Source organism: Bos indicus, chromosome 11 (assembly GCF_029378745.1).
Source record: "Bos indicus isolate NIAB-ARS_2022 breed Sahiwal x Tharparkar chromosome 11, NIAB-ARS_B.indTharparkar_mat_pri_1.0, whole genome shotgun sequence".
In the NCBI taxonomy this organism is placed as follows: domain Eukaryota; kingdom Metazoa; phylum Chordata; class Mammalia; order Artiodactyla; family Bovidae; genus Bos; species Bos indicus.
Genome location: NC_091770.1, coordinates 46,476,943 through 46,502,450, shown reverse-complemented (window position 1 = coordinate 46,502,450; position 25,508 = coordinate 46,476,943). Strand labels below are relative to the sequence as shown.

At 45.2% G+C, this 25,508-nt stretch overlaps 1 protein-coding gene across 1 annotated transcript; it reads right to left on the bottom strand.

The window, feature by feature from the left end:
* Positions 1-12,477: 12,477 nt before the first annotated feature.
* On the bottom strand, positions 12,478-15,717 carry IL1F10 (interleukin 1 family member 10). Its single transcript, XM_019969967.2, has 4 exons — positions 15,686-15,717; positions 13,401-13,486; positions 12,971-13,098; positions 12,478-12,690 (listed from the first exon to the last, which is right to left on the bottom strand). The coding sequence occupies exons 1-4, from the start codon at positions 15,715-15,717 to the stop codon at positions 12,478-12,480; spliced, it is 459 nt and encodes a 152-aa protein (XP_019825526.2).
* Positions 15,718-25,508: the final 9,791 nt, after the last annotated feature.

Genomic DNA, 25,508 nt, shown 5'->3' with positions numbered 1-25,508 from the left:
AGGAAGTTTGATGTACATTGGGGATCCTTAGAGTCTTTCTTACCAAGAATCAAGTAGAGGCTTATTAGAAATTCAGGTTCCTCAGCTCAGCTGTATAGTTTTGTATCAGCCAGTTGGAGGTGGGGACCCAGGAATCATTTTTAACTAGCTGATCCTGATATAAGTGGTCAAGTGAATCTGAGAACCTCTGGTGCTCTAAGGCCAAATTATAGTTTAACGTAGTAAACAACTTGTCAGGACTTTCCAGGCAGTCAAGTGGATAAGAATTCACCTTCCAGTGCAGGGGATGTGGGTTCGATCCCACATGCTGTGGAGCAGCTAAACCCAAGGGCCACAACAAGAGAAGCCAGCACTGCAACTACTGAGCCCACACACTCCTCAAAAAGACAAGCTCTTGCATTACAACTACAGAGAAGACCCCAAACATCATTGTTCTTGAGGATATTGATGAAAATGTTCTTTGCATCTACAGTTTTCTTAGAATTATTCAAAGCCATTGATTAAGCTCTCACTGTGTGCACAGCACTGAACTCAGGGATTCGGAGAGCAAGAAACAAAATTTTTTTTAATATTAAAAAAAAAAAACAACGAAGTAAGAATTTAAGAAGACTGGTGTTGGGGAAGAAGAAATTTTCCTCTGCTCTTCTAGGTTCTTCTGGATGGTCTGAGAATTAAATTGACATGAGGCATTAACAAGAGAAAATCAAACAAAAGTTTAATAACATGTACACATGGAAGAGACCTAGGAAACCTGTGAAACTCATCAAAATAGCTGAAACCCTCACCTTAAATATCAGTTACAGACAAAAGAGGATATTGAGGGTGTGGAGGATGTTTTGCGACTCCAAAGGGGAGAAAGGCAGTTGACATGGAGGTGGAAAAGCAAATGTTTGGCAAACAAATGTTTGCTGGCCCTGCAGAGACAAGGGGAAACAGAGGGGAATTTTAAAAAACAGACTTTGATAGGTCCCTTCCTGATCACACACCTAGTTCATGCTATAGTTATTTATGGGGACAGCTCCCTTCCCGGAACAGTCCCTTTGCCTACATTTTTTTAGACAGTTAGGGGAGAGTTCAAACTTTCACCCCAAATCTTTGGGGCTTAGATTGCTTTCAGCTCAAAATAATCCACATGCCAGAGATTTTGGGTGGTAAATTTTGCTCTCCTATACTAGGAAGTCAAACCTTACATATATCTCCTTGTACAGAATGTAAAGGAGGATTCAGTAAATATGCATGGAAGTCATCAGAGGAATGGATAAAGAAGATATGATACATATATACAATGGAATATTACTCAGTCATCAAAAATAATGAAATAATGCCATTTGTAGCACCATGGATGGACCTAGAGATTGTCATACTGAGTGAAGTAAGTTAGAAAGAGAAGGAGAAATATCATACGACATCCCTTATATGTGGAATCTAAAAAGAAATGGTACTAATGAACGTACAAAACAGAAAGAGATTCCCAGACTTAGAGAATGAACTTAGGTTTGCCGGAAGGAAGAGATAGTTACGGAGTTTGGAATGGACATGTACACACTGCTATATTTAAAATGGATAACCAACAAGGACCTGCTGTATAGCACATGAAACTCTGCTCAATGTTATGTGGTGACCTGGATGGGAAGAGAGCTTGGGGGAGAGTGGCTACATGTATATGTATTGCTGAGGCCCTTTGCTGTTCACCTGGAAGCATCACAGCACTGTTAATTGGCTACATGCCAATACAAAATAAAAAAGCTTAAAAATACGCATGGAAGGAAGAGAAGGAAGAAAATAAAAAGAAGGCAATATCAGAAGAATAGCACAAGTACGTTTATCATAATAAATATGGCTGGAGGCAACACACAGAATCATGAAAAATAATAAATTATTGTTCTAAGTCACTAAGATTGGTTGTTACATGGCAATAGGTGACTGAGAGACCATGCAAAAGGCCTCAGACATTGGCTAGGAGCCCTGAGGCCCCATCCATTTCCACCAGCCCTCCTTCTGGAAACTAGATTCTTCTCCACTACTCCCTCCCACTGCCAAAGTCCTTCCTGACAAATCTGGATAGGTGTCCTGGGGCTATTCTCCATAGAGCCTGACATCCAAATCAGATCATTTGTGGTGTGCTATTTGAGTTTCCTGGGACTGCCCTGTACCATGACCATAACAAGTAGTCCTGCAACTTACGCATTTATTCCCTTATCCATTCAGCAAATGTTGATGAGTGCCTTACACATGTGATAAGAATTTTTTCATGTCATGAAATAAAAATGAACAGAGCAGGCAAAAACCCCCACCTTATGGAACTTGCATTCTAGTGGAAGGAGAAGAGGGAAATATATTGATGAAAAATACATTTCATATTTTATGGCAAGAATCCCTTGGACAGCAAGGAGATCAAACCAATCAATTCTAAAGCAAACCAACCCAGAATATTCATTGAAAGGACTGATGGTGAAGCTGAAGCTCCAATACTTTGGCCACCTGATATGAAGAGCCAACTCATTGGAAAAGTCCCTGATGCTGGGAAAGATTGAAGGCAGGAGGAGAAGGGGATGACAGAGGATGAGGTAGTTGGATGTTATCAGCAACTTAAAGGACATGAGTTCGAGTCAACTCCGAGACAGCAAAGGATGGGGAAGCCTGGTGTGCTGCAGTCCATGGGGTGGCAAAGAGTCAGACATGACTTAGCGACTGAACAACAACAATATTTTTCTCTGTCCATTTAGGTCTTCTCTTTCCCCTTTAGCGTGTATTGTGTGACTGCATTAACCAGACCTCCTTAGCAGATAACATTCCTTCCTAACCTCGTGCGTAATTGGGTCATGATGACTCACTACTCACTTTGTACATGCAGATCTGGATTGTATAAACTGTCAGTATATCATCTGATGAGTAACCCTCTATCTCAAAAATGTGTATCACTGTTCTTTGACCTCTGACTGGTTAACTGGCTTTCTGAAAGACTGTCTCCAGGGTTATAATCTTCAGGTTGGCTAGAGTAAAATTTTCCATTTCTTTCTTAGATCGACTGTGGATTAACTTTTTGTCAACAGAGCAATGCATAAATAATAAATCATAGATTGTGATAGAAAGTGTGAGCACAAGAGGGGGCTCAGGAGAGCTAAGATTCAGAGAGGGATACAGGTTACAGTTTTACATAAAGAGATCAGAGGACCCTTCCCTGAGGAAGTGAGACTTCCACACCAGGCTGGTGCAAAGGCCCTTGGGCGGTATCGGCCTGGAGCATTTGTCTCTGAAAAACAGCAAGGAGTGTGATGTGGCTGAAGCAGAGTAAACAGAGAAAGTCATAGAGGAGAATAGATCAGACAGCTGTATTAGAGTTCTCCAGAGAAAGAGTAGGATATATATATGTATATAATGTATTATGTGTTAAATATTATATATATATATGTCATATATATAAAACACACATATATTATGTTATATAACAGACACATATATATTCCATTATATATATATGCATTATTTATACAGATACATATATATACACACATAACCCATATATACACACATAACACATATATGGAAGCCAAGAAGCCCTGCAGTCTGCTTAATTTGAGTCCAGGAGGCTGTGTGTGTGGAGGGATACTGTTAGTACAAGTCTTGGGCTCCAAAGACCCTAGAATCAGGAACTCCACTATTTAAAGACAGGGGAAGATGATAGACATCCGAGTTCAAGAAAAGAGCAAATTCACCCTTCCTCGGCCTTTCTGTTGGATTCAAGCCCTCAGTGAATTGGGTGATGCCCACCCATGTAGATGAGGGCCATCTCTTTTTCTGGTTCTACTGATGGGAATGTTAACCTCAGACTTCCCTGATGGTCCAGTGGTAAAGAATCTGCCTGCCAATATAGAGGACACAGGTTTGATCCCTGGTCTGGGAAGGTTCCACATGCCACAGAGCAACTAAGCCCTTGGGCCATAACTACTGAACTGCAAGTAGAGAAAGCCCACGTTCACCAAAAAGGACCCAGAGCAGCCAAAAATAAATTTTAAAATTTTTAAAGAAATCTGTTTTTAAAAACGCTAAACTTTTCTGAAAACGCTCTCACAGACACACAGAGAAGTAATATTTAACCAACTCTCTGGGCATCCCTTAATTCAGTCAAGTGAAAGTGTTAGTCAGTCATGTACGACCCTTTGTAACACCATGGACTATAGCCCACCAGGCTCCTCTGTCCATAGGATTCTCCAGGCAAGAATACTGGAGTGGGTTGCCATGTCCTCCTCCAGGGGATCTTCCAGACCCAGGGATTGAACTGAGGTTTCCCGCATTGCAGGCAGTTTCTTTATGGCCTGAGCCACCAGGGAAGCCCTAAGTCAGCCAAGCTGACACATACATTAACTGTCTCATTATCCACGTAAACCCATGAACATTCATTAGAATAGTGTCCCCTGGAACCAGTCTGGAAAATACTTATCGTGGAGATACCTGCGTCTGCAGATAACCTGTGCTCAGAGCAGACAGGCTCATATGACTGTGCTATTTGCTGTGTCTCAGGTCCTAGAATGATGGGCCCTCAGAAGATGTCTGCAGGAAATGGTTCAGTGTAGAAGAGCCTGTGCTAAAACCGCAGGCTGCCAGCCTCCTCTGTCCTTCTAATTCTGTGACCAGAGTCTGAGCAAGGGAGTCGGAGGGGATGCGTGTAGGAGAGGAGGATTCACTGGGTACTAAATACTGGAGGGATTACAATAAGGTCCCTATATTCCCAGGTGGCTCAGCTGGCAAAGAGCCCACCTATCAAAGCAGGAGACACAAGAGACTCGGATTCAATCCCTGAGTCAGGAAGATTCCCTTGGAGGAGGAAATGGCAACCCACTCCAATATTCTTGCCGAGGAAATTCCATGGGTAGAGGAGCTCATGGGGTCACAAAGAGTTGGATACGATTGAGTACACATGCACCACCACCATACGAACCTTCAAGTTGTGAATTTTCAAAGACGTGAACATGCGTCTGGTCCCAGCAAGGACAGCCTGTGCCATTAACGTCAAGCGTGAGTGAAATTGCAGCTGGCCCTCCGTGTCCTATTGATGATGCTCCTTCAGCTCTACTGTTTCCCACCTCCTCTCCCTCCTCCAGTCACTAACTCTTCCTGCCTGTTCATTCAATGCTAGTCTCTATATGTTATCTGCTAACTGTATTAGAGTACTTTTCAAGGTACTGGACTGTAAGGTTTAAAATGTTTTATTTTTGTGTGTCTGTCTTTTATGTCTTCTTTGTATGAAAATTATTATAAACTTATTATAGTACAGTACTAGAGATGGCACCCCACTCCAGTACTTTTGCCTAGAAAATCCCATGGATGGAGGAGCCTGGTAGGCTGCAGTCCATGGGGTCGCTAAGAGTCAGACACGACTGAGCAACTTCACTTTCACTTTTCACTTTCATGCATTGGAAAAGGAAATGGCAACCCACTCCAGTGTTCTTGCCTGGAGAATCCCAGGGACGGGGGAGCCTGGTGGGCTTCCGTCTATGGGGTCGCACTGGATCGGACACGACTGAAGCGACTTAGCAGCAGCAGCAGCAGTACTAGAGAGCCGATTGTGTTAGTTGGGTACCTAGGATAACTTTGTTGAATTTAGAACAAATTGGACTTAGGAATACAATCTCCAAAGGGTATTTGTTCAAGTGTAGGGGACATAATTGCTCACCCAGCTCCGCTCCCAAACAGCACGGTAGGAAATTGATCTTTGTCGCCACCTGCAGCCCAGAGACCACACTGCAAGTTCCGGGCCTCAGAAATAGGCTTATGGGATGTGGATCCCGGATTTGCTGAGTCTGTGCCTATTGAGCAGGCAGAGATGGGAATTTACTTTGGGGATACATAAAATTTTTTTGTTTTTGTCAAATCACTAACAAACTCTTTTAATTACACAAAAGTGAAATCCAACTGGAAAGTGTGAAAGTGTCAGTCACTCAATCGTGTCTGACTCTTTGTGACCCCATGAACTGTAGCCCACCAGGTTCCTCTGTCCATGGAATTTTCCAGGCAAGAATAGTGGAGTGGGTTGCCATTCCTTTCTTCAGGGGATATTCCCAACCCAGGGATCGAATCCAGGTCTCCTGCATCGCAGGCAGATTCTTTACCATCTGAGCCACCAGGGAATACAGTTCAATAACTCAAATGCCAGTGTTTCTAAGACATTAGTTTTTCTATCTATGCTCATCATGTTAATTTCTGACATGCTCACTTAAGAAATGGTTGTATACTGTAGCAAACTGCTGTTACCAACCAATATCCCATAGGGGCCTTCCCTGGACAAACCTCGCATGTCCTCCGCCTGCCTCTTGTTTATAGAAAAGCTTTAGCCTCACAGATCATCCCCAGGTTCCAAAGAATGAATTTAATCAGAGAAGTGAAAAAATGTAAAAATAAAGGAAAACAGTGAAGCATGACAAAATAATAATACTTTAGCCATTAAATGAAGTTTAGGACAATTAATTTCTTCTTAAGGGCTATATGGGCTTCCCTGGTGGCTCAGACGGTAAAGCGTCTGCCCGCAATGCGGGAGACCCAGGTTCGATCCCTGGGTCGGGAAGATCGTCTGGAGAAGGAAATGGCAACCCACTCCAGTATTCTTGCCTGGAAAATCTCATGGATGGAGCCTGGTAGGCTACAGTCCATGGGGTCGCAAAGAGTCGGACATGACTGAGCGACTTCACTCACTCACTTTAAGGGCTATAGATGTCTTCCCTGGGCTTCCTTGGTGGCTCAGACGGTAAAGCGTCGGCCTGCAATGTGGGACACCCAAGTTCAATCCCTGGGTAGGGAAGATCCCCAGGAGAAGGAAATGACAACCCACTCTTGTACTCTTGCCTGGAAAATTCCATGGAATGAGGAGCCTGGTAGGCTACAGTCCCATGGGGTCGCAAAAAGTAGGACATGAACTGAGCAACTTCGCTTCACTAAGGGTTATGGATAATATTCTGACTCATGTTCTTTTAGCTGTTTTACAGATATTGAAACCCCCACCAGGTAAAAATTAACTGTACGTGCTCCCTACAAGCACGGAGACCCAAGACTGTTTGGAACAAGAAGGTTGATGATGTTGATTCCTGGTTATCTCACCACCAACCCATCAGAAGAATGTTGGAGGATCCTGGGATGCTCTCTCTCTCACCCTGTCTCTAAAAATCTTTCCCTGAAAACCACTGAGAGTGGGCCTTTTGAGCATTAGTTACCTGGACTCCTTGCTGGGTGCCTGCAGTAAACACTACACTTGCCTTCACCACAACCTGGTGTCAGTAAATTGGCTTCACTATGCACAGGTGAAGCCTGTGCATAGGTGGACCCAACAGTATTCAGGAAAATTTGGTTTCCATTAGAGTTTTCTTCTTCACTTTTACTTTTTCCTCCCTAAATTTGGGTTTAGGCTTCCCCAGACTTCCATGTATTATATAGCCTATGGAGTGTGTGATATCTTCAGCATTTGTTCTGCAGCTGCTACTGCTGCTAAGTCGCTTCAGTCATGTCCGACTCTGTGTGACCCCACAGATGGCAGCCCACCAGGCTCCGCCGTCCCTGGGGTTCTCCAGGCAAGAAAACTGGAGTGGGTTGCCATTTCCTTCTCCAATGCATGAAAGTGAAAGTGAAGTTGCTCAGTAAGTGTCTGACTCTTCGTGACCCCATGGACTACAGCCTACCAGGCTCCTCCGTCCACGGGATTTTCCAGGCAAGAGTACTGGAGTGGGTTGCCATTGCCTTCTCCAGGGGCTATAGTAATACAGTGGCTTTAGGGTGGGCATGGGATCCCAAAGTGAACATTTGGGTCGTGAAGGAAGTGTGATATTTTTTTCAGTCCATGTGACTTTGGATATACAAGTTACAGGAGACCCTGAACACATCATCCCTCTTGCGTAAAGTCTCTTCAGAGCTTCTCAGAATAAAGACAAAGTCCTCTAAGCATAAGCCACTGCCTATGTCTGGAACTTTTTGTCAACACACATATACAACATACGTATGCACACAAGCAGACACGTTCATGCATGATACATGCACACCATACACTTGTGCACACGGGTATGTACATATGCATAGATGCATGCACTAACACACACAGCTGCACTCAGGACTTCCTTGAAGCCTGTGTCTGCCCACAGCTCCTCCTGCCCCTCACTTGGCTGGCTCTCATGCGTGCGTTACCTCTCTTCAATCCTTTCCTGACCCCTTGGGATGGGACCCTCCAGTAGCCCAGCTCCCTGGTGCTACCTGAATGAGAGGTTACCACACTGTGTTCTAATCACCTGTTTACTAGTTTCTGGCTCAGGACCTGCCGGTTCAGTTCACTCTGAGATGTCAATGGTGGATAAGACCTCAAGTGTGCCTCTCCCAGGAATTTTCATAATAACCGCTCTCTGATGGGCTGGTTGTGGAATGAAGCCTTTGGTGTGGTCACCAGGAAGGAGGAAGAATTTCAGAGACAATACTTGGGGCGGGGCGAAGAATATATTCCTGGCATCCCAACATGTCTGTCAGAAGCTGCTTCCATTTCCTACTCTTAAATCCCCAGGGCCAGAACATCCCATCATTATTTCAACCCAAGGTTCCCTGAGTGCTGTTTGGAGTGTTTTCTAGTCATTCCATAGAAAGCAGTCAGTGGATGTTGGCTTTTATTCATAATGCCTGGTCTCTTCATCTTTAAAGCATAGGGGCCATGTCTTCTAAACCTCTTGTATCTTCTCCCTCTCCCAAGCACTAATACTGTGTTGACATATATTAGATGTTCCAAATGTTTTTTACTTAAATAGAGAATATGATCCAATGCATCTTTGCTGGCCCTTCTCTTGTGATCTGTGCCCGCCACCCACCCAGGCATACCCAGGCAACTCCCACTCCTTGGCCCTGTTCCAAGCTGGGTCAAGTTGAGTTATCACTGGTGAAGGAGAGGAGCCAGTATGGGAAGATGAAGCAGGGGTCAGGCCAACCTTGGAACCACAGCATCAAAGCTGATGCCAGGACAGGGCCAAACAGAAGGTAGGGGGTGGGAGGGGGTGAGAGGCAGAGCAAAGAGGAAGCTGAGATGAGCAGAAGACCTAGTAAGAGCCCATTGGTCCAGTGCTGATCTCAGGGTCCCAGACTTGAAATCTGGGTCCTACTTGAAATACTTGGCTGTTTCCTCCAGGTCTCCTCCTTCACCAGGCATCCATAATCTGGCCCCACCTATCTTCCCATTTAATTTTTTGGCAACTCCCCAGCCATAAGGCTTGGGTCCCTCCCTGCACGTGGGTGACTCATCCACACCCTAAATGTGCTGGGAACTCCTCCATCACCACTTCCCAAGTTATTCCCTCTGCTTAGAAATTTCTTTCCCCACATTCTCTGCCTGGAAACTTTTTCTCTGGGGCCCAGATAAAGCGCTCTTTCCTTTGTGTAGGGCTGTCTAGCCCTTTCCGCCAGCTATACCTCCACCCTGTGTGGTGTCATCTCCCTTGCTGCCAGGCGTCCTCCCGGTGTATCCCAAAGTTCCAACAAGGACCAGGTGATCATCCGCTCATTAGTTCAAGACTGCACTTAGGGCCTTCGATGTACCAGCAACTCCTCTGGGCACTGGTGACCCAAATTGAACAGAGTGCATGCATGCGTGCTAAGTCCCTTCAGTCATGTCTGACTCTGTGCGACCCTGTGAACTGTAGCCTGCTGGGCTCTTCTGGCCATGGGACTCTTCAGGCAAGAATACTGCAGTGGGTTGCCATGCCCTCCTCCAGGGGATTTCCCCAACCCAGGGATCGGACCCATATCTCTTATGTCTCCTGCATTGGCAGGCTAGTTCTTTACCACGAGCACCACCTGGGAAGCCTATAATTGAGCAGAACATGCCCTCAAATAGCGCAGAGTAGTCCCAGGACATAAATACATAGTTATGGGGCTTTCCTGGTAGCCCAGTGGTTAAGAATCCACCTTGCAATACAAGAGACACTACTTTGATCCCTGTTTCAGGAAGATCCCACATGCTGCAGAGCAACTATGCCCATGTGCCACAACTACTGAGCCTGTGGTCTAGAGCCCACGAGTCAAAACTACCGAGCCCATGCGCAGCAACTACTGAGGCTTGTGCACATACATCCCGTGTTCTGCAACAAAAGAAGCCACTGCGGTGAGAAGCCTGCGCACCACAACAAAGAGTAGCCCCCACTTACCACAACTAGAGAGAGCCCTCGTGCAGCAGGGAAGACCCACTACATCCAAACTGTAAAAGAACTAATTAATTAAAAAAATACATAGTTATGATATGATAGCCAGGTGACAAGTTATGAGGAACATGCAGGGAAAGAATCTAAATTTATTAGGGCCACAAAGCCTGGCATGTCTTTCTTCTGCTTAAAATCTTCCCATAGCATCCTTTGGCACTTAAAAATAAGTGAAAACACTTATTTGCCTTCAAGATCCCCACCATGATCCAGTCCTCTGCTGGTCTTGTCCATCTCCTAACCCTCTCCAGGATGCAGCCCCCCAGCCTTCCACTACTATTTGGACACACTGAGGCCCTTCTGTCTCAGGGCTGTGTGTTTGTTATTTCTCTCCTGCATCCCTTCCTGTTCCCACTGCCTCGTATCCTTCAGCATCAGCTCAAATGTCACCTCTTCCAAGAAGTCAGAGTCACCTCCCCTGAGTGCCTTCTCTAATGTTACCATTGAATATCTACTGCCCTCACCCTCTCTCATGCAAATTGCCCTTGTCTGTTTTCTTGTTTGTGTATTTGCTTGTTTAGTGTTTTTCCCATTCAATTATCAGCTCCGAGGAAACTTAGTTTTGTTGCTCCTAGAATAAGAGTGGATAAAAATTTGTGGAACAAGGTTGGGGTCAAACAGACCAGGTGTACATGTACAGCCTATGTGACCTTCAGCAAGTTAAGTATGTCACTTCTGTTAGTCCAGTCTCTTTACCTGTCAAATGCGGGTAAGAATACTTGCCTTGCAGGATCATTGTGAGGGTGAAGACAGGTCTTTGTTGCTTTGCGCTGGCTTTCTCTAGTTGCTCTGAGCAGCGCACTTCATTACAGTTTGCATGCTTCTCATTCTGGTGGCTTCTCTCGTTGTGGAGCACAAGCTAGGTGCACAGGTCTCGGTAATTGTGGCATGCAGGCTCTAAGGCCCACGGGCTTCAGTAGTTGCTGCACACAAGCTCAGAGGTCGTGGCTTGTGGGCTTCAGAGCATGGGCTCAGGAGTTGTGGCATATGGGCCTAGTTGCTCTGCAGCATATGGAATCTTCCTGGAGCAGGGATAGAACCTGTGTCCCCTGCATTGGCAGGCGGATTCTTATCCACTGCACCACCAGGGAAGTCTCTGAAACACACTCTTCTTAAATGTCCTGGCTCACGATACAGGTTGGCCAGATGCTGAGTGGTTGTATGAAACGAGAAGAGTACCAGCGGCCCACTCCTCTGAGCCTTGATACGACAAGCTCCCTGCTCTAACTTGAGCCTAACCATGGGTCCTCTATGTAATGGAGAGGGCTCCAAGGATGTATAACAGTTCTAACTACAAACTGTCAGGTGAGATCCACCTCTGTTTCCGAACTATAACCAGTCAACTCAACTCATCAGTTTCACGGTAACCTTAAACTCAGTACATCCAGTCCAAACCCACTGCCTCCTCATAACTGTTCCCTTTGGTCCTCACACATCAAAACTAGCAGACAATCAACGGTACTGGTCCATCAGTTAGGAGACTGATTCATTGTGAAGTGTCTGATAGAAAAATTGTTACCTGAACTATTAACAAAACTGATAATGTAAACAGCCCAAGGCATTATCCATAGATAGAGGAGGGGAGTTGGATTCTGCCTGGAGCTTCTTGGTTATTTCTAGAAGCTCCAGAGCTGAGGAACCAGAGAAGAAACCATGATCAGGCTTCCAAGAAGGACTCACCAAATCACCCCATCCCTTTGCATTAAATGCTGTACATAGAGGCCTATGAAGGCCCTGTGTTAGTTGCCTACAGCTGCTGTAACAAATTACCACAAACGTAATGGCTTAGAACAAGACACATTTATTATTTTACAATTCTGGAGGTCAGAAGTCTGAAATGGGCTTCACTGGACTAAAATCAAGTAGGCAGGGCTGTGTTTCTTCCAGAAGCTGTAGGGGAGAATGTATCCCCTGCCCTTTCCCAGCTTCTAGGAACCACCTGTATTCATTGGCTCACAGCCCCTTCCTCCGTCTTCAAAGTTAGCAGCGTTGCATCTTCCATTCTCTTTCTGACTCTCACCCTCCTGCCTCCCTCATATGAGGACCCTGATGATTAATCATGAAGGGTCCACTGGGATAACCCAGGATGGATTAGCTTTCACTTAATCACATTTGCAAAGTCCCTTTTTTGCCAGGCAAGGTAACATATCCACAGGTTCTGGAGATCATTATGTGGCGTTCTTTGAGGGGGCCATTATTCTGGTCAACCCTCAGTAGGATGAGCTTGGTTTGGGAGCACCAGGCCAGAACCCAGCTTCCTGCCTCCCTACCGACTCTGTTCAAAGTAGAATTCAGTGCGGGCTGAGGGCTCACTCTCCTTGGTAAGTCTCAGGGGCTGCTGGGGTTCAGAGGAGCCAGAGAGGAACCAGCCAGGCCAGGCAGCAGCCTCGAGCCTGAAAGCAGGGCCTGAGCTTCTCTGGAAGAAGGTGAAGCAGGTGGCCTCTTCTCCGCCCTTGTACAGGTCCTCGATGTTCACATCCTGTGGGGGCAAGGCAGAGGAGGCTGGATGGGACAGCCGACTGTCAGCCCTCGAGGCTTCTGGGTCTTGGCCAAAGAGGGAACCAAAAGGTGAGTCTTTCGCTAGGGAAATTCCCTCTGCAGGTTCTAGAGGGAAGGATCTGGGCACTGGGTGCAGAGAGAGATGGTAGAAATCCAAACAAGAGGGACGTGTGGAACTTGCTGGACCACAGACAGGCAGAGAGATGCCAGACCACCCTGGAGGTCTGTAGGGGCCCCCAGCACAGGGTGCGATTGCTCACCTCCAGCTGCAGGGAAGGCCCCTCCCCTGTCTCCACACATGCCAGGCAACGGCTACCTCCCTGGACTCCCAAGAAGATGGGGAACTTGGTGCGTTCCAGGCCTCTGTTGGGGAGTATGCAGATGGTCTCTGGGAGGGAATAAGAGAAGAGAGCCAGGTGTTGAGGGGAACCCAGATTGCAAGCTCTTAAGCGAGCTTAAGAGCTCAGGTAGGAAGCTTGGGTAGGAAGCTTGGGTAGGAAGGAACTGGGCCAGGGCACAGCTGACCTAGCCCCTGCATGCAGGCTGGGACTCCTATCAGGGCCCTGATCGCTTACTGGTAGAGCTCTCCCTGCCTCAATTCTCACTGTCACTGGAGACAGAAGGGGAAGGAGAGCCTGGGGCAGATGGAATTTGTGTGAGTCCCAGGAGGTGAAGGCCCCAGATGCTCACCTGCATGACAGTTGTCTGCATTGGGATCTCCCACCAGGAACTGGCCATCTCTCATGTACAGAGCCTTCTGCTCTGCATCCTTAATTCTGGAACAGGAATCGATGTTGATTGTCCACCCCCTTCAGACACCCCGGACCCCACAGCCCTTCCACTACAGGCTCTGAATGACCTGCTCATTGGCAGTTCTGTGTTGAGTCCTGCCCTAGGCCACAGGTGCAAGGCCTTGCATCACGGTCACAGAAGCGGAACCTAGAACCAAGATCACCTGCAAAGTTGACTGAGCCCTTTTGTAACCATTCCCCAAAGCCCCCCTGATCATCGCTAACAAGCTTCCTGACTCCCAATTAAGCAAAGACACCTGCTCCAGTAAACATCCCATAACACCCCAACCAATCACCCAATGCCATCCTTCCAGCAGGGATTATCTTTGTCCTGAGGCTATAAGAATCAGCTATTAACTCACAAAAACTATCTTTCCCTGGTCTGTCAGGAGGTCAGCCCATTGCACTTGCAGTGTCCTCCTTATCTCTGCTCTTTGTTCTTAATAAACTCACTCCCTTCTGGAATGCTCTCTGTCTGGAAATTCTTTCCCAACCTGCATTTAGACTGCTCCAACATCCTGCAGGTGAGAAGTAGGGACGCTACTCCATCCAAAAGTAGGTCGAGACCAGGTTAGCCATAGGCTATAGGAAAGTTCTCCTGGGGCTGGGCATTTTTCAGAGACTGCATCTCTGTCTTTACCAAACTTGGCCCCTGTCAGGCCCTCAGGGCAGTGATGGGAGCCAGGGTCTTCTCACTGAGGTGTACAGAGTTTTCCTGACCCTCCAGCCCTCCAGCATGCAAGTATGTAAGGGGTGGGGCAGGGGGCTGGAGTAGGCCGCTTTGGGTGTACCAAATACAGATAGTCAGCAGAGAGTCAGAGCAGGGCCCTGATGACTGGCAGTGGGGTTGGCAGTGGTTCTAATGATCAGTATGGGAGTGCAAACACGTGCAGGGAGGCTGAAAAGGAACCATGGTGAGTCTGTGCAGATCAAAGCCATGCCCACAAGGTTAACCCATTGCTGGCTGGTTTCAGAGATGGCTATCAGTTGCTCTCAGGCCTGGGGATGGTCCTTACCTTCAAGGGCAGAACCTCTGGGCCAACACCACCACTTCTAGGGGATTCTTCTTTCTCAGTAACAGCTCATTATAATACCCTGAGTTCATGACTGTATGTGTTTAAAGCAGGTTCCCTTGTATAGTAAAAATGAAGACCTGAAAAGAACCCGTTTTGGCAGCTGGCCTTCTCCCTCCAACCTCAACTACCAGGAACTGCCATCCACATTCTGTTCAGGGACAGAACCCAGGCTAGAGACCCCAGAGAGCTGACATCCTGTTTTGTCATTTTCAGGCTCCATGCACATGTGTCTTGCCTTCTCAGCCATGCTGTAACTTCCTGGAGGCCCTGACCATTCCCCCACGTCTAGGAGAGGATGGGGCCACAGAGAAGACAATGTTCCCAGGTGGTGTTAGTGGTAAAGGACCTATCTACCAATGCAAGATACCTGGTTCAATCCCTGAGTCAAGAAGATCCCCTGAAGAAGGGAATGGCTACCCACTCCGAGTATTCCTGCCTGGAGAATTCCATGGACAGAGGAGCCTGGTGGGCTACAGTCCATGGGGAGGGACTCAGTCACAAAAAGTCGTCATGGAGAAGCTGAGGGAATGCGTCCCAGGTGTTAACCCTATTCTATTTTTATTATGCCCAAACTCATTCCTTGAAGGGCTCATGATAGTTTACAACAAAAAACACGGATAATAAAGTGGTAACTGAAAAGTAAAGACTCAAATATCAAATGAGAAAAAAGTAAGAGTTAGAAGCCCAGAATGGGAGTAAAAACCACAGAGGTTAATATATGAAATGCTATCATTGAGATTCAAAATTATCTCTGAGCTTTTAGAGAGAGGAGGCTGAAGCAGTACAGAGAATGTGAGTCTGAGTCCTAGTCCTGTGTGACATCAGGTACTTAATAACCTTTTTGAGCCTCAGTTTTCAAATCTATAAAATGGGTTTAGTAACACTCCCTTGTAGATTTCTCAGGATGAAGGCAAGGCAGTAGAATGGCTGGCTTCTTGCAGAAGCTCAGGGAAGAAAGCTTCTGTGATTATGGTAAGTGCCTTAATTATGGGGCACTTGAGCTTTCTGGGTGAGAGGGAACTTCATCCTTCTGACTCAGCCTTCTTTTCTTCTTTCTCTCTCATTCCAAGACCGCTGATTAGGAAAGGTAGACTCCAGGAAGACTTACATGTAGTATTTTGCCATGGGAAGGGAGCACATTTTTGCAAGCAGGCTTACGGGTCCTCACTGAGGGGGGAAAAAAGGGCTGTCAGAGTGTGAATGGATAAAAAAGATGTACATATACATAATGGAATCATAGCCTGTCATAAAAAAGAATGAAATAATGACATTTACAGCAACGTGGATGGACCTAGAGATTATCATACCAAGTGAAGTATGATACTAAGCCAGACAGAGAAAGACAAATATCATAAAATATTGTTTATCTGTGGAATCTTAAAAATAACACAAATGAACTTATTTACAAAACAGAAAGAAATTCACAAACATAGAAAACAAGCTTATGGTTACCAAAGGGGAAATGAGAGGCATAAATAAGGAGTTGGGGATTAAAATATACACACAACTATATACAAATAGCAGAGACATTACTTTGCCAACAGATTCGTCTAGTCAAGCCTATGGTTTTTCCTGTGGTCATGTATGGATGTGAGAGTTGGACTGTGAAGAAGGCTGAGCGCCGAAGAATTGAGGCTTTTGAACTGTGGTGTTGGAGAAGACTCTTTAGAGTCCCTTGGACTGCAAGGAGATCCAACCAGTGCATTCTGAAGGAGATCAGCCCTGGGATTTCTTTGGAAGGAATGATGCTGAAGCTGAAACTCCAGTACTTTGGCCACCTTATGCAAAGAGTTGACTCATTGGAAAAGACTCTGATGCTGGGAGGGATTGGGGGCAGGAGGAGAAGGGGACGACAGAGGGTGAGATGGCTGGATGGCATCACTGACTCGATGGACATGAGTCTGGGTGAACTCCTGGAGTTGGTGATGGACAGGGAGGCCTGGCGTGCTGCGATTCATAGGGTCGCAAAGAGTCGGACACGACTGAGCGACTGAACTGAACTGATATACAAATAGATAACTAATAAGGACCTCGTGTATAGCATAGAGAATTGTACATATATACTGCTGCTGTTGTTGCTATTTATTCACTAAGTCTTGTCTGACTCTTTGAGACTCCATGAACTGTAGTCCACCAGGCCCCTCTGTCCATGGGATTTCCCAGGCAAGAATACTGAAGTGGGTTGCCATTTCCTCCTCCAGGGGATCTTCCTGACTCAGGAATTAAATCCATGTCTCCTGCTTAGCAGGCAGATTCTTTACCACTGCGCCACCAGGGGAAACCCATTTATCTATCTATCCATCTATCTATGTATAACTGAATCACTTTCTGGGCAACTGAACCTAACACAGTATTGTAAATTAACTATAATTCAATTAAAAATTTTAAAAAAGAATGGCTGAAATTTTAAGAAAAGAAAAGGGAAGGTGGTGGAGCTGGAGAACAGATACCCCAAGGGCCCCAAATCACCCCATCACAAGGCAAAAAGTTCTCACCAGGAACTTGTCTATTGCTGGCCTCTGAGAATTCACCAAGGTGCCCCCAGTCCAGCCAGTTCTAGGCCCTCTGAATCGCCTTCCTTTAAGGCCATGCAGGATCACATCTAGCTGAGCTGGCAGGGGTATGAGCCATGACCGTGCCCTGGGGCCAGCTCTGGGAAACAGGATGGAAGGTACCCCCAAAGAGTTCAGCCAAGAGACATTCCCCAGGGCTTAGATGGGGGTGGGTGGGCTCCAGCATCACAGTTTGAGGAAGAACTTGGCTTAGACCCTGTTCCACTCCCCAGCCTGGCCTTAGAGACACCATCCTGACTTCCTCTGGGCAGCACTTCTAGGAAGAACCTGCAGCCTGCACCAGGGATGGGCAGGATCTCCCTGCAGGTAGAGAGCATTGTTCTGGGGGATGCTTTGTTGAGACTGTGACCTACCAGAGGTTATCCAAACTCCCCCGCTCTATTCCAGATGGAAAACAGCACACACATGAGACACAGACTTGTGTTCTGGGGAAGAAATGGTCCAAAAACTGAAGCCAGTGACCTCTATACAGATCCCAGACCACAGAGCTTCACACAGCTCCACTCCTGCCAGTTGGATCATCTATCCCTAGAGTTTTTCCCTGAAATGATCACTTTCAGAAAGGCCATTCTAAAATCCAGCACAGAAAGAAACCCAGAACCAATCATGGCATGAGGCTGGGAGGAGTTGGAGCAGAGTCCAGAAAAGTAAATACAAGGATGGCTAGGGCTGAGGCTAAAGAATAAATCTGATTCTCTCACCAAGGAAGAAGGGAAAGAGAAGAGAAGAGGAGAGAAAGGAGAAATGTAGAGGAAATGGGCAAAAGGTAGAAATGAAGAAGCAGGGCTCAGAGAGGGAGAGGGTGATCCTGAGCAACATTTTGGGAATCTACAAGATGGAAGTCCTGCAGATGGCAGGACTTCCAACCATCTCAACCTCCCTGAGCTCCTGGCCTGGATGTTAGAAGGATGGCTGTAGTCAAGGTGCCTTTTAGTACAGGACCTACCACTTGATCACCTTGAACAGGTCATTTCCTCTCTCTCAGCTTTGCAGTGAGAGTTTGAGCATTGGTAAGGACAAAGGATCATGGAACACCAACAGGAGTACAAATTCTGGATAGATGTTGGTGATGTGAATCAAGGTCTTAAAGCATTCTGTGTACTTTGTAATTTCATCTATTTTCCATATTCTAAGGGAAAAATAATGAATTGCCCAAGTATTTAATAATAAAGATGTTCATGGCATCATATTTTATAATAGGAAGAAATTGGAAATAATCTATTTTCCCATAATAGGTGACTGGTAAAAATGGTAAATAAGAAAGTGGAGGCTCAGTGATAAAGAATCTATACAGGAGACATGGGTTCAATCCCGGGGTTGGTAAAATCTCCTGGTGAAGGAAATGGCAACCCATTCCAGTATTCTTGCTTGGGAAATCCCATGGACAGAGGAGACTGGCAGGCTACAGTCCATGGGGTCAAAAAGAGTCGGACACAATTTAGCAACTCAACAGCAACAAAAATTATGGTAAATAAGAAAGTATGTGTACATGAAAGACAATGTTATAGAAAAACATTTTATGATATATGAATGTTCAAAATACCAAGTGAAAAGTGCAGGTTATAAATACTGTGTGCATTATGTTTTCATTTAAATCTACCCACATACATAGAAACAAAGATGATCAATATTTTACAGCACTTATCTATTGCTGACATGATTATGGGTGATTTTTATTTATTTATTTTAGCATTTCAACGTTTTTCTTTATATGAATATGAATTTCCTTTGTGAATGAATGAAAGTCGCTCAGTAATGTCCGACTCTTTGCAACCCCATGGACTGTAGCCCGTCAGTCTCCTCTGTCCATGGAATTCTCAAGGCAAGAATACTGGAATGGGGGAAGTATATGCTAAGTTTCAGTTTTTTTAAAAATGAAGTGTTTAATCCAAGTCATTAGTTTTCCAGAATGTGCCTGTGCATTGAATCACTTGGAGGACTCCTGAGAAGTACTGTTTCCTGGACTAAAGTTTCCTCAAGTGACTTAATGATCAACTGGGCTGGGGAAATGGTACACGAGTTCAGTTCTTCTCAATCTTGAATGAACATATAAATCATCTGCAGCTTTTGTTAAAATATAGATTCTGATTCCCTAGGTCTGGGGTGACCTAAAACTCTGCATTTCAAACATGCAACCAAATGGTATTAATGCTGGATGACACTTTAAGTGTCAAAGGACAGATGATCCCCCAGCCCTTATAGGCTGACAGCAGCATGGCCTTGATACTCACTCTCAGCCAAACTACTGGAGAAACTTTGGTTGGAGCAGCAGAAATATGGGCAGCCTGGTGCTGTGCCAAGGGCTGGCTGGGGCAGATCAAGTAGAGTGCCAAGCGTCAGGCCAGACAGGCTGATGACTCCCCGTCTTGGTCAATGTCAACTCAGAGCCAACAGAAAGTCAAGAATGGTCCAGTCCAGCAGGATCTCTGGGACTCTAGAAGCCTCTTTTCCTGGTCTGGCCTCAAACCTGTTTCTCTCCTAAAGACCCCCAAATCAGGAATCCCTGCCTGGGGTCTTGGTATAGATTATGATGTAGAGAAGTGAGTAGGAATGAGAAGCCGGCTTCCAGTTCATCAGAGAGCCTGGGTTCCTGGTGTGGAGCACCTGCCATAGTTCTTCCCAAAGTACCACATACTCCCCAAAGCTTTCCCTTCCCAATTGTCTCCAAGTGACCTTTCATTGGACATTAGGCTATAGCCCTCTCTGGACACCATCTTTGGCTATCTCAGTTCTCATCAATTCACCTGTCCTGGACCCAATATCACCAAAAAATATCCCTGGGCTTCCTTAAGCTCTTTTGCACATCACACTCACATTGATCCCACCCTCTCCTTCATCCTCCTACACATTGTCTCCATCGAATCTGTTCTCTTCAAGACCAATATTAACTTCTGTAGAGTCAAATCCAATGATTTTTTTGATTTGTCAGATCTTTGGCAACTGCCTCCCTTGGATCCCTTGATATTGATTCACACCTCTCCATTCTCTGCTTCTCAGGTCCATTATGGATTCTTCCTTTTTTGTGGGGGTCATCCCTAAACCTTGAATTCATGAGCTAACATCCTAAGCACTTTCCTTTCATGTTCCATGGAGCTACAATCCATCCATTTCCACAGGTGTAATGATTATCTTTCTCTGATGCCTCCCAAGCCCAGATTGATCATCCTTTATCTCCAGCAGCCTCCAGGATACCACCCTCTGGATATCCTGCCATCATTCTCAACCAAATGCATCCAAGGTCAAATTCATCTTTTCCTCCTCCAAGTCCGTTCATCCCTCCCAGGATCATTTCTCTTGCTGCCATAATATTCCCCTAGACAGTGAGACCAAAACCTGAGAACTGTTGACAATTTCTCCTACCTTTTTGACTCTATGACAGATTTATCAACAAGTTCCAATAAATTATATCTTTAAAATATAACCTTTGTTTTCTTCATAGCCATTAGAATTGTGCCTATATTCCTGGTTTCTCCAACTTCAGTACAGCCCAACCTATCTGAGATTTCTGGACTTGTATCTGCTCTCATCACACCCCCACCCCACTCCAGTCTACAGTGGTTTCCCACTGTATGATACACTTTTCTAGGTGTATTCACTTCTCCGTGGACACTAAACCACCTCCCAGGTAATGAGACTTCTTTCTTATTTTCCTCATAGGTATTTTCAAAGTTATCTTTGATTTCCCTACCTCCAAAGTCATCCCATCTAATTGCTGTCCATTCAGATCTTTTGGCATTAAGGTCACTGGACATGGATATAGATAATTATAGATGGATAATTATAGAGGATGATCAATCTGGGCTTGGGAGGCATCAAAGAAAGATGATCATTGCACCTGTGGAAATGGATGGATTGTAGCTCCATGGGATATGAAAGAAAAGTGCTTAGGATGTTATCTTGTGAATTCAAGATAGATAATAATATACCATAATTATAATACCATTAGTATTATCTATAGTTGAGTATCTAGTTCTGCCAAGTTAATTATCAGGTCAGACTTACAAAGTCATGTCACTTAACCTCCAATCTTCAGTTTCAGCATCTATAAATCATGGAATTAGAGTATGTGGTTATTAAAATTCTTTCCAGATCAAACTATCAGTGATTCTATGACTCACTGTTTAAAGACTATTTTCTTTACCATTGCAATCCTACTCTGAACTCCCACTAAGTTTCATTGCGTTATTTATTGTTTTATATGTAGACATTTATTTCCCTTATTAAATTGAACAGGCTCTTTAGGCCACAAAACAAAGCTTGTAGCTCTCTCCACCTGCCCCAGCTGAGATACATCCATGCTTACAAGTAGGACACATACTGCAGATTCAAATGGAAGGTTGGTTCTAGAATTAACTCTACTACAAGTTTGTTTTGCCACCTTGGAAAGTCCCTTTTTGTCCCTAGGCCTCCAATTTCTTATCATTAGAATGAGAGGCCAGGCAAGATCAGTAGTTTTCAAAACTATTTTAAGTTTCAAAGAAAAGTTTTCATGGGAATCTAAGGAAAATTAAATGGATAAAAGGTACCTGCTTAGCAGAATCATAGAGAAATGGAGATATGGGAACCCAGTAAGCATTGACCACTGAAGTAGGTACTGGGTGTATGTCAATCTCAACTTCCCAATTTATCCCTCACTACACCTTTCCCCTTGGTAACCAAACACTCTACTCTATATAAAATAGATAACTAATAAGACCCTATTGTATAGCACAGGGAACTCTACACAATATTCTGTAATGACCTAAATGGGAAAAGAATCTGAAAAATGAGTTGATATATTTGTATATCTGGAGAAGGAAATGGCAACCCACTCCAGTATTCTTGCCTGGGAAATTCTATGCACAGAGAAGGCTGGTGGGCTAAGTCTATTGGAGTCTCAAGGAGATGGACATGACTGAGCAACTAAACAACTAAGGGAATGGCTACCCACTCCAGTATTCCTGCCTGGAGAATCCCATGGACAGAGGAGCCTGGTGGGTTACAGTCCATGGAGTCGCAAAAAGTCGGACAAGACTGAACAACTTTCACTTTCACTGTGTTAATAGTCTCTCTGTATGCCTAGAAGGATCTGTGAGTCTGAGATCCCTGGAAATAAACAAATTAATTAACAAACCATGCCCTCATGGCAGGTCTGATGGAAAGAAAAAGATAAACCATCAGGGGGTAGATGCAATAAGCCCACAGGTTTTTACACTGGAAACTTTGATTGTTCTAAATAACAAGGACGTGTCTGTGTAGATGCCAGTAAAGAATGGACTCTACCTTGGCCCTTACCTCCCTGGCTACCTCTCAGAGATAGGGGGAACCTGATGTTTCTCTCAGCATGCCAAGCTGCTGACCCCAATTCTTTGGTGCCTCCTGAGTTGAAAGAAATGTCTTATGAAACAGGTCTCAGTCATTTGTACAAGGTGCTGACTGGCTGGCGAGGCCAGGGCCTGGTCTCGGGTGGCTGGGAAATTTCCCCTCCTTCGGGAAATGTGGGAGAAGGAAATGGCAACCCACTCCACTATTCTTGCCTAGAGAATCCTGTGGACACAGGAGCCTGGTGGGCTGCTCTCCATAGGGTCACAGAGTCGGACACAACTGAAGCCACTCAGCATGCATTCATGCGTGCAAACATATATAACTGATTCATTTTGCTCCTTAGCAAAAACTAACACAGTGTAAACCAACTATGCATTCATGCACACATACTCAGTCACTTTAGTCGTGTCTGACTCTTTTGCGACCCTGTGGACTGTAGCCTGCCAGGTTCCTCTGTCCACGGAATTTCCCAGGCAAGAATACCAGAGTAGGTTGCCATGCCCTCCTCCAGGGGATCTTCATGACCCAGGGATCAAACCCATGTCTCCTGCATTGCAGGTAGATTCTTTACCTGCTAAGCCACCAGGCAAGCCTGTAAATCAACAATAAAATTTAATTTTTTTAATTTTTAAAAATTAAAAAAAATATATTAATTACACTGCCTCCCCCCTCCAAAGGCACTGGGGCATCCCTAAAGAAAATCAGGCTTCATCAAACATTGCTGGGTACCACTGGCCTAAATGATTTCTTCTGAAATTACTTTCTAAAATCCGTGCTCCTTGAGGACTTTCCTGGTGGTTCAGTGATTAACAATCTGCCTTGAAATGCAGGGGACATGGGTTTGATCCCAATCAGGGAACCAAGATCCCACAAAGTGCAGAGCAACTAATCACTTGAGCCACAACTACAGAGTCCATGTGCCACAACAAAAGATCCTGCGTGCTGCAACAAAAAATCCAATGCAGCCAAATAAATCTAGAAGTATTTTAAAATTTATTTAAAATCTGTCATCCTAAACCTTTAAAAACTTTGACATGACTTAGCTATACCTTCTCCTCAAATTCTTTTATGTGTCCCTAGACTTATTTAGCATCCTATGATATCTATGTAGGGGATACCTTGCTAACTAGAGAGCTTGCCAGGAGGAATTAAAGGGAGGTTGCCAATCAGAGTTATTGATAGAGGGATAAGAAAAGAGAAAAAGAGAGAACACTGCCTTCCACCACTGACCTGCAGATCCTGGGTGCCTGGAACCTCCAACTGATTTCTCCAGGCTGTCTACACTGAGTTTATATTGCCTGATCAGGATGGGTCAGCCTATAGCAATGTTTATAATTGGCTCCAGGATGGGGAAGAAAGGCATTGGGATTTTACAAGGTCTTTGGCACAGTCTAGCTAATAAGAAGGTGGGAACATTAATGAATGTTTGTTAAAGGGGAGAGAGTCACCCATAAAGCCTTCGCAGAAGCCAAGTGCTGGGACCCTACTCAAAGCTACTGTCATTGATTGGTGGTTTTGGCAGCCAGATAAATGATGCTGGGGTCAGACATCTTCATATCACCTTCCCTTTGGTTCCCATGGGGCTCCATCTAGACTTAGGGAGGCAGAAGAGGCAAGAGTGAGTGTGTCTGAAGGGCCTAAAGACAAATTTTTGTCCGTAGCCAGGCTGTGGCCATCAAGGCAATGTGAGAATGGGAGTTGATGATATTGTGAATAGCCCCTGTTGGGGAAGATGAAAGGGACATCTTTGTTTTTCAACAGGCTCTATTAATTGGTACCAGCTTGATGAGATGAATGTCTAAAGAAATCTACTGCAGTCAGAAGACATTGACCTTAGATTTATCCTGGGATTGAGCAGGTGCCCTGTGCCCTAGACTACAAGGGTATATGACACAGTGTAAGCAGGGCAGGGGTGAAGAACACCTGGGCCTCTGATTGATACTGCTTAATTCAGTCCATCTAGCCACTCATCTGTCCATCCATCCATCTATCCATCAATCCATCAGTTCATCTACCTATTCACCCATCCATCAGTACATCTTCCCATCCACCATCCATCCATCCATCTACCCATCCATCCACCAATCAGAATATCTACCCATCTATCCACCCACTTACAAGGGGCAGAGATACTTAGGCACGGTATTCTCTGGGGACAAACTGCTTTATTGTAATTCTCCTTCATGGGTCATTTGCAAAGTTTCATAAAGGGCTTGATGAGGACAAGGGAGAGGTCAGTCCTATACCCAGATGTCTGCAGAGTGAGCAATGAAAAAATATGGGCAGAGGTGGAAACAGATTTCTGTTTCCTAAGGCCAATAGTCATTCTTCACCCCTTCTCCCAAACTCTTGTCCCCTCAATGGAAAAGGTCAAAGCACGGAGTATTATACCAGGCAACCAATGAGTGCTCACTGAGCATTAACAAGACCTGTAACAGAAACATGTAAGACATGGTCCCTGTTATTAAGTAGCTTTACAGTCTGACTGGGGAGCTAAGTCATAAACACTTGAAAAGACCAGACTCTCTAATCTCTGAGCCCAGGGAATACTGAAAACAATAGAGGGGAGAACCTCCTTGAGTAGAAAGATAAATTCCTAGAATTGAAAGGGCTTTAGCCCTTTATATAATTCCTCCTCTTTCAACTACTCCTGTCAGCTCATCCCTGCTAAAGCCCTTTTGAATTCTATCAGCCTACAAGTGATACAGCAATCACATTTGAAGCTGGAAAAAGCTTGAAGAATGAGGAAGAATTTCAGCTGTTCCCTGCAGGGTGGGTCCATTTTGACAGGCAGAAGAGGGTGAAAGAATATTCTGGGTGGAGGAATAGTCTCCACATTTGACACTCTCTGGATTCCAATAATTTGCCAAACATTACACAAGGTGCTTGGAAACAAGCTGGGACAGACTTTACCTTGAGGTGATCTCAGGGGCCTCAGATCCCAGGTCAGCTTATTACAAGGAGTGGGAGTTAGCATACAGGTGAGCACAAAGCACTGTCAGAGCTGATGACCACGGCTCTCAACTCAGCAAGGGCTCCTGGGAGGAGGTGACG

What these genes read in the sequence shown, in the direction of transcription:
- IL1F10 (XM_019969967.2), bottom strand. Translation starts at nt 15,717, where the DNA reads ATGTGCTCCCTTCCCATGGCAAAATACTACAT. An exon ending in CCCATGGCAAAATACTACAT is followed by an intron (nt 13,487 to 15,685) that starts GTAAGTCTTCCT and finishes TTCCTGTTCCAG; the next exon opens with AATTAAGGATGCAGAGCAGA. An exon ending in GGCCTTCCCTGCAGCTGGAG is followed by an intron (nt 12,691 to 12,970) that starts GTGAGCAATCGC and finishes TTGCCCCCACAG; the next exon opens with GATGTGAACATCGAGGACCT.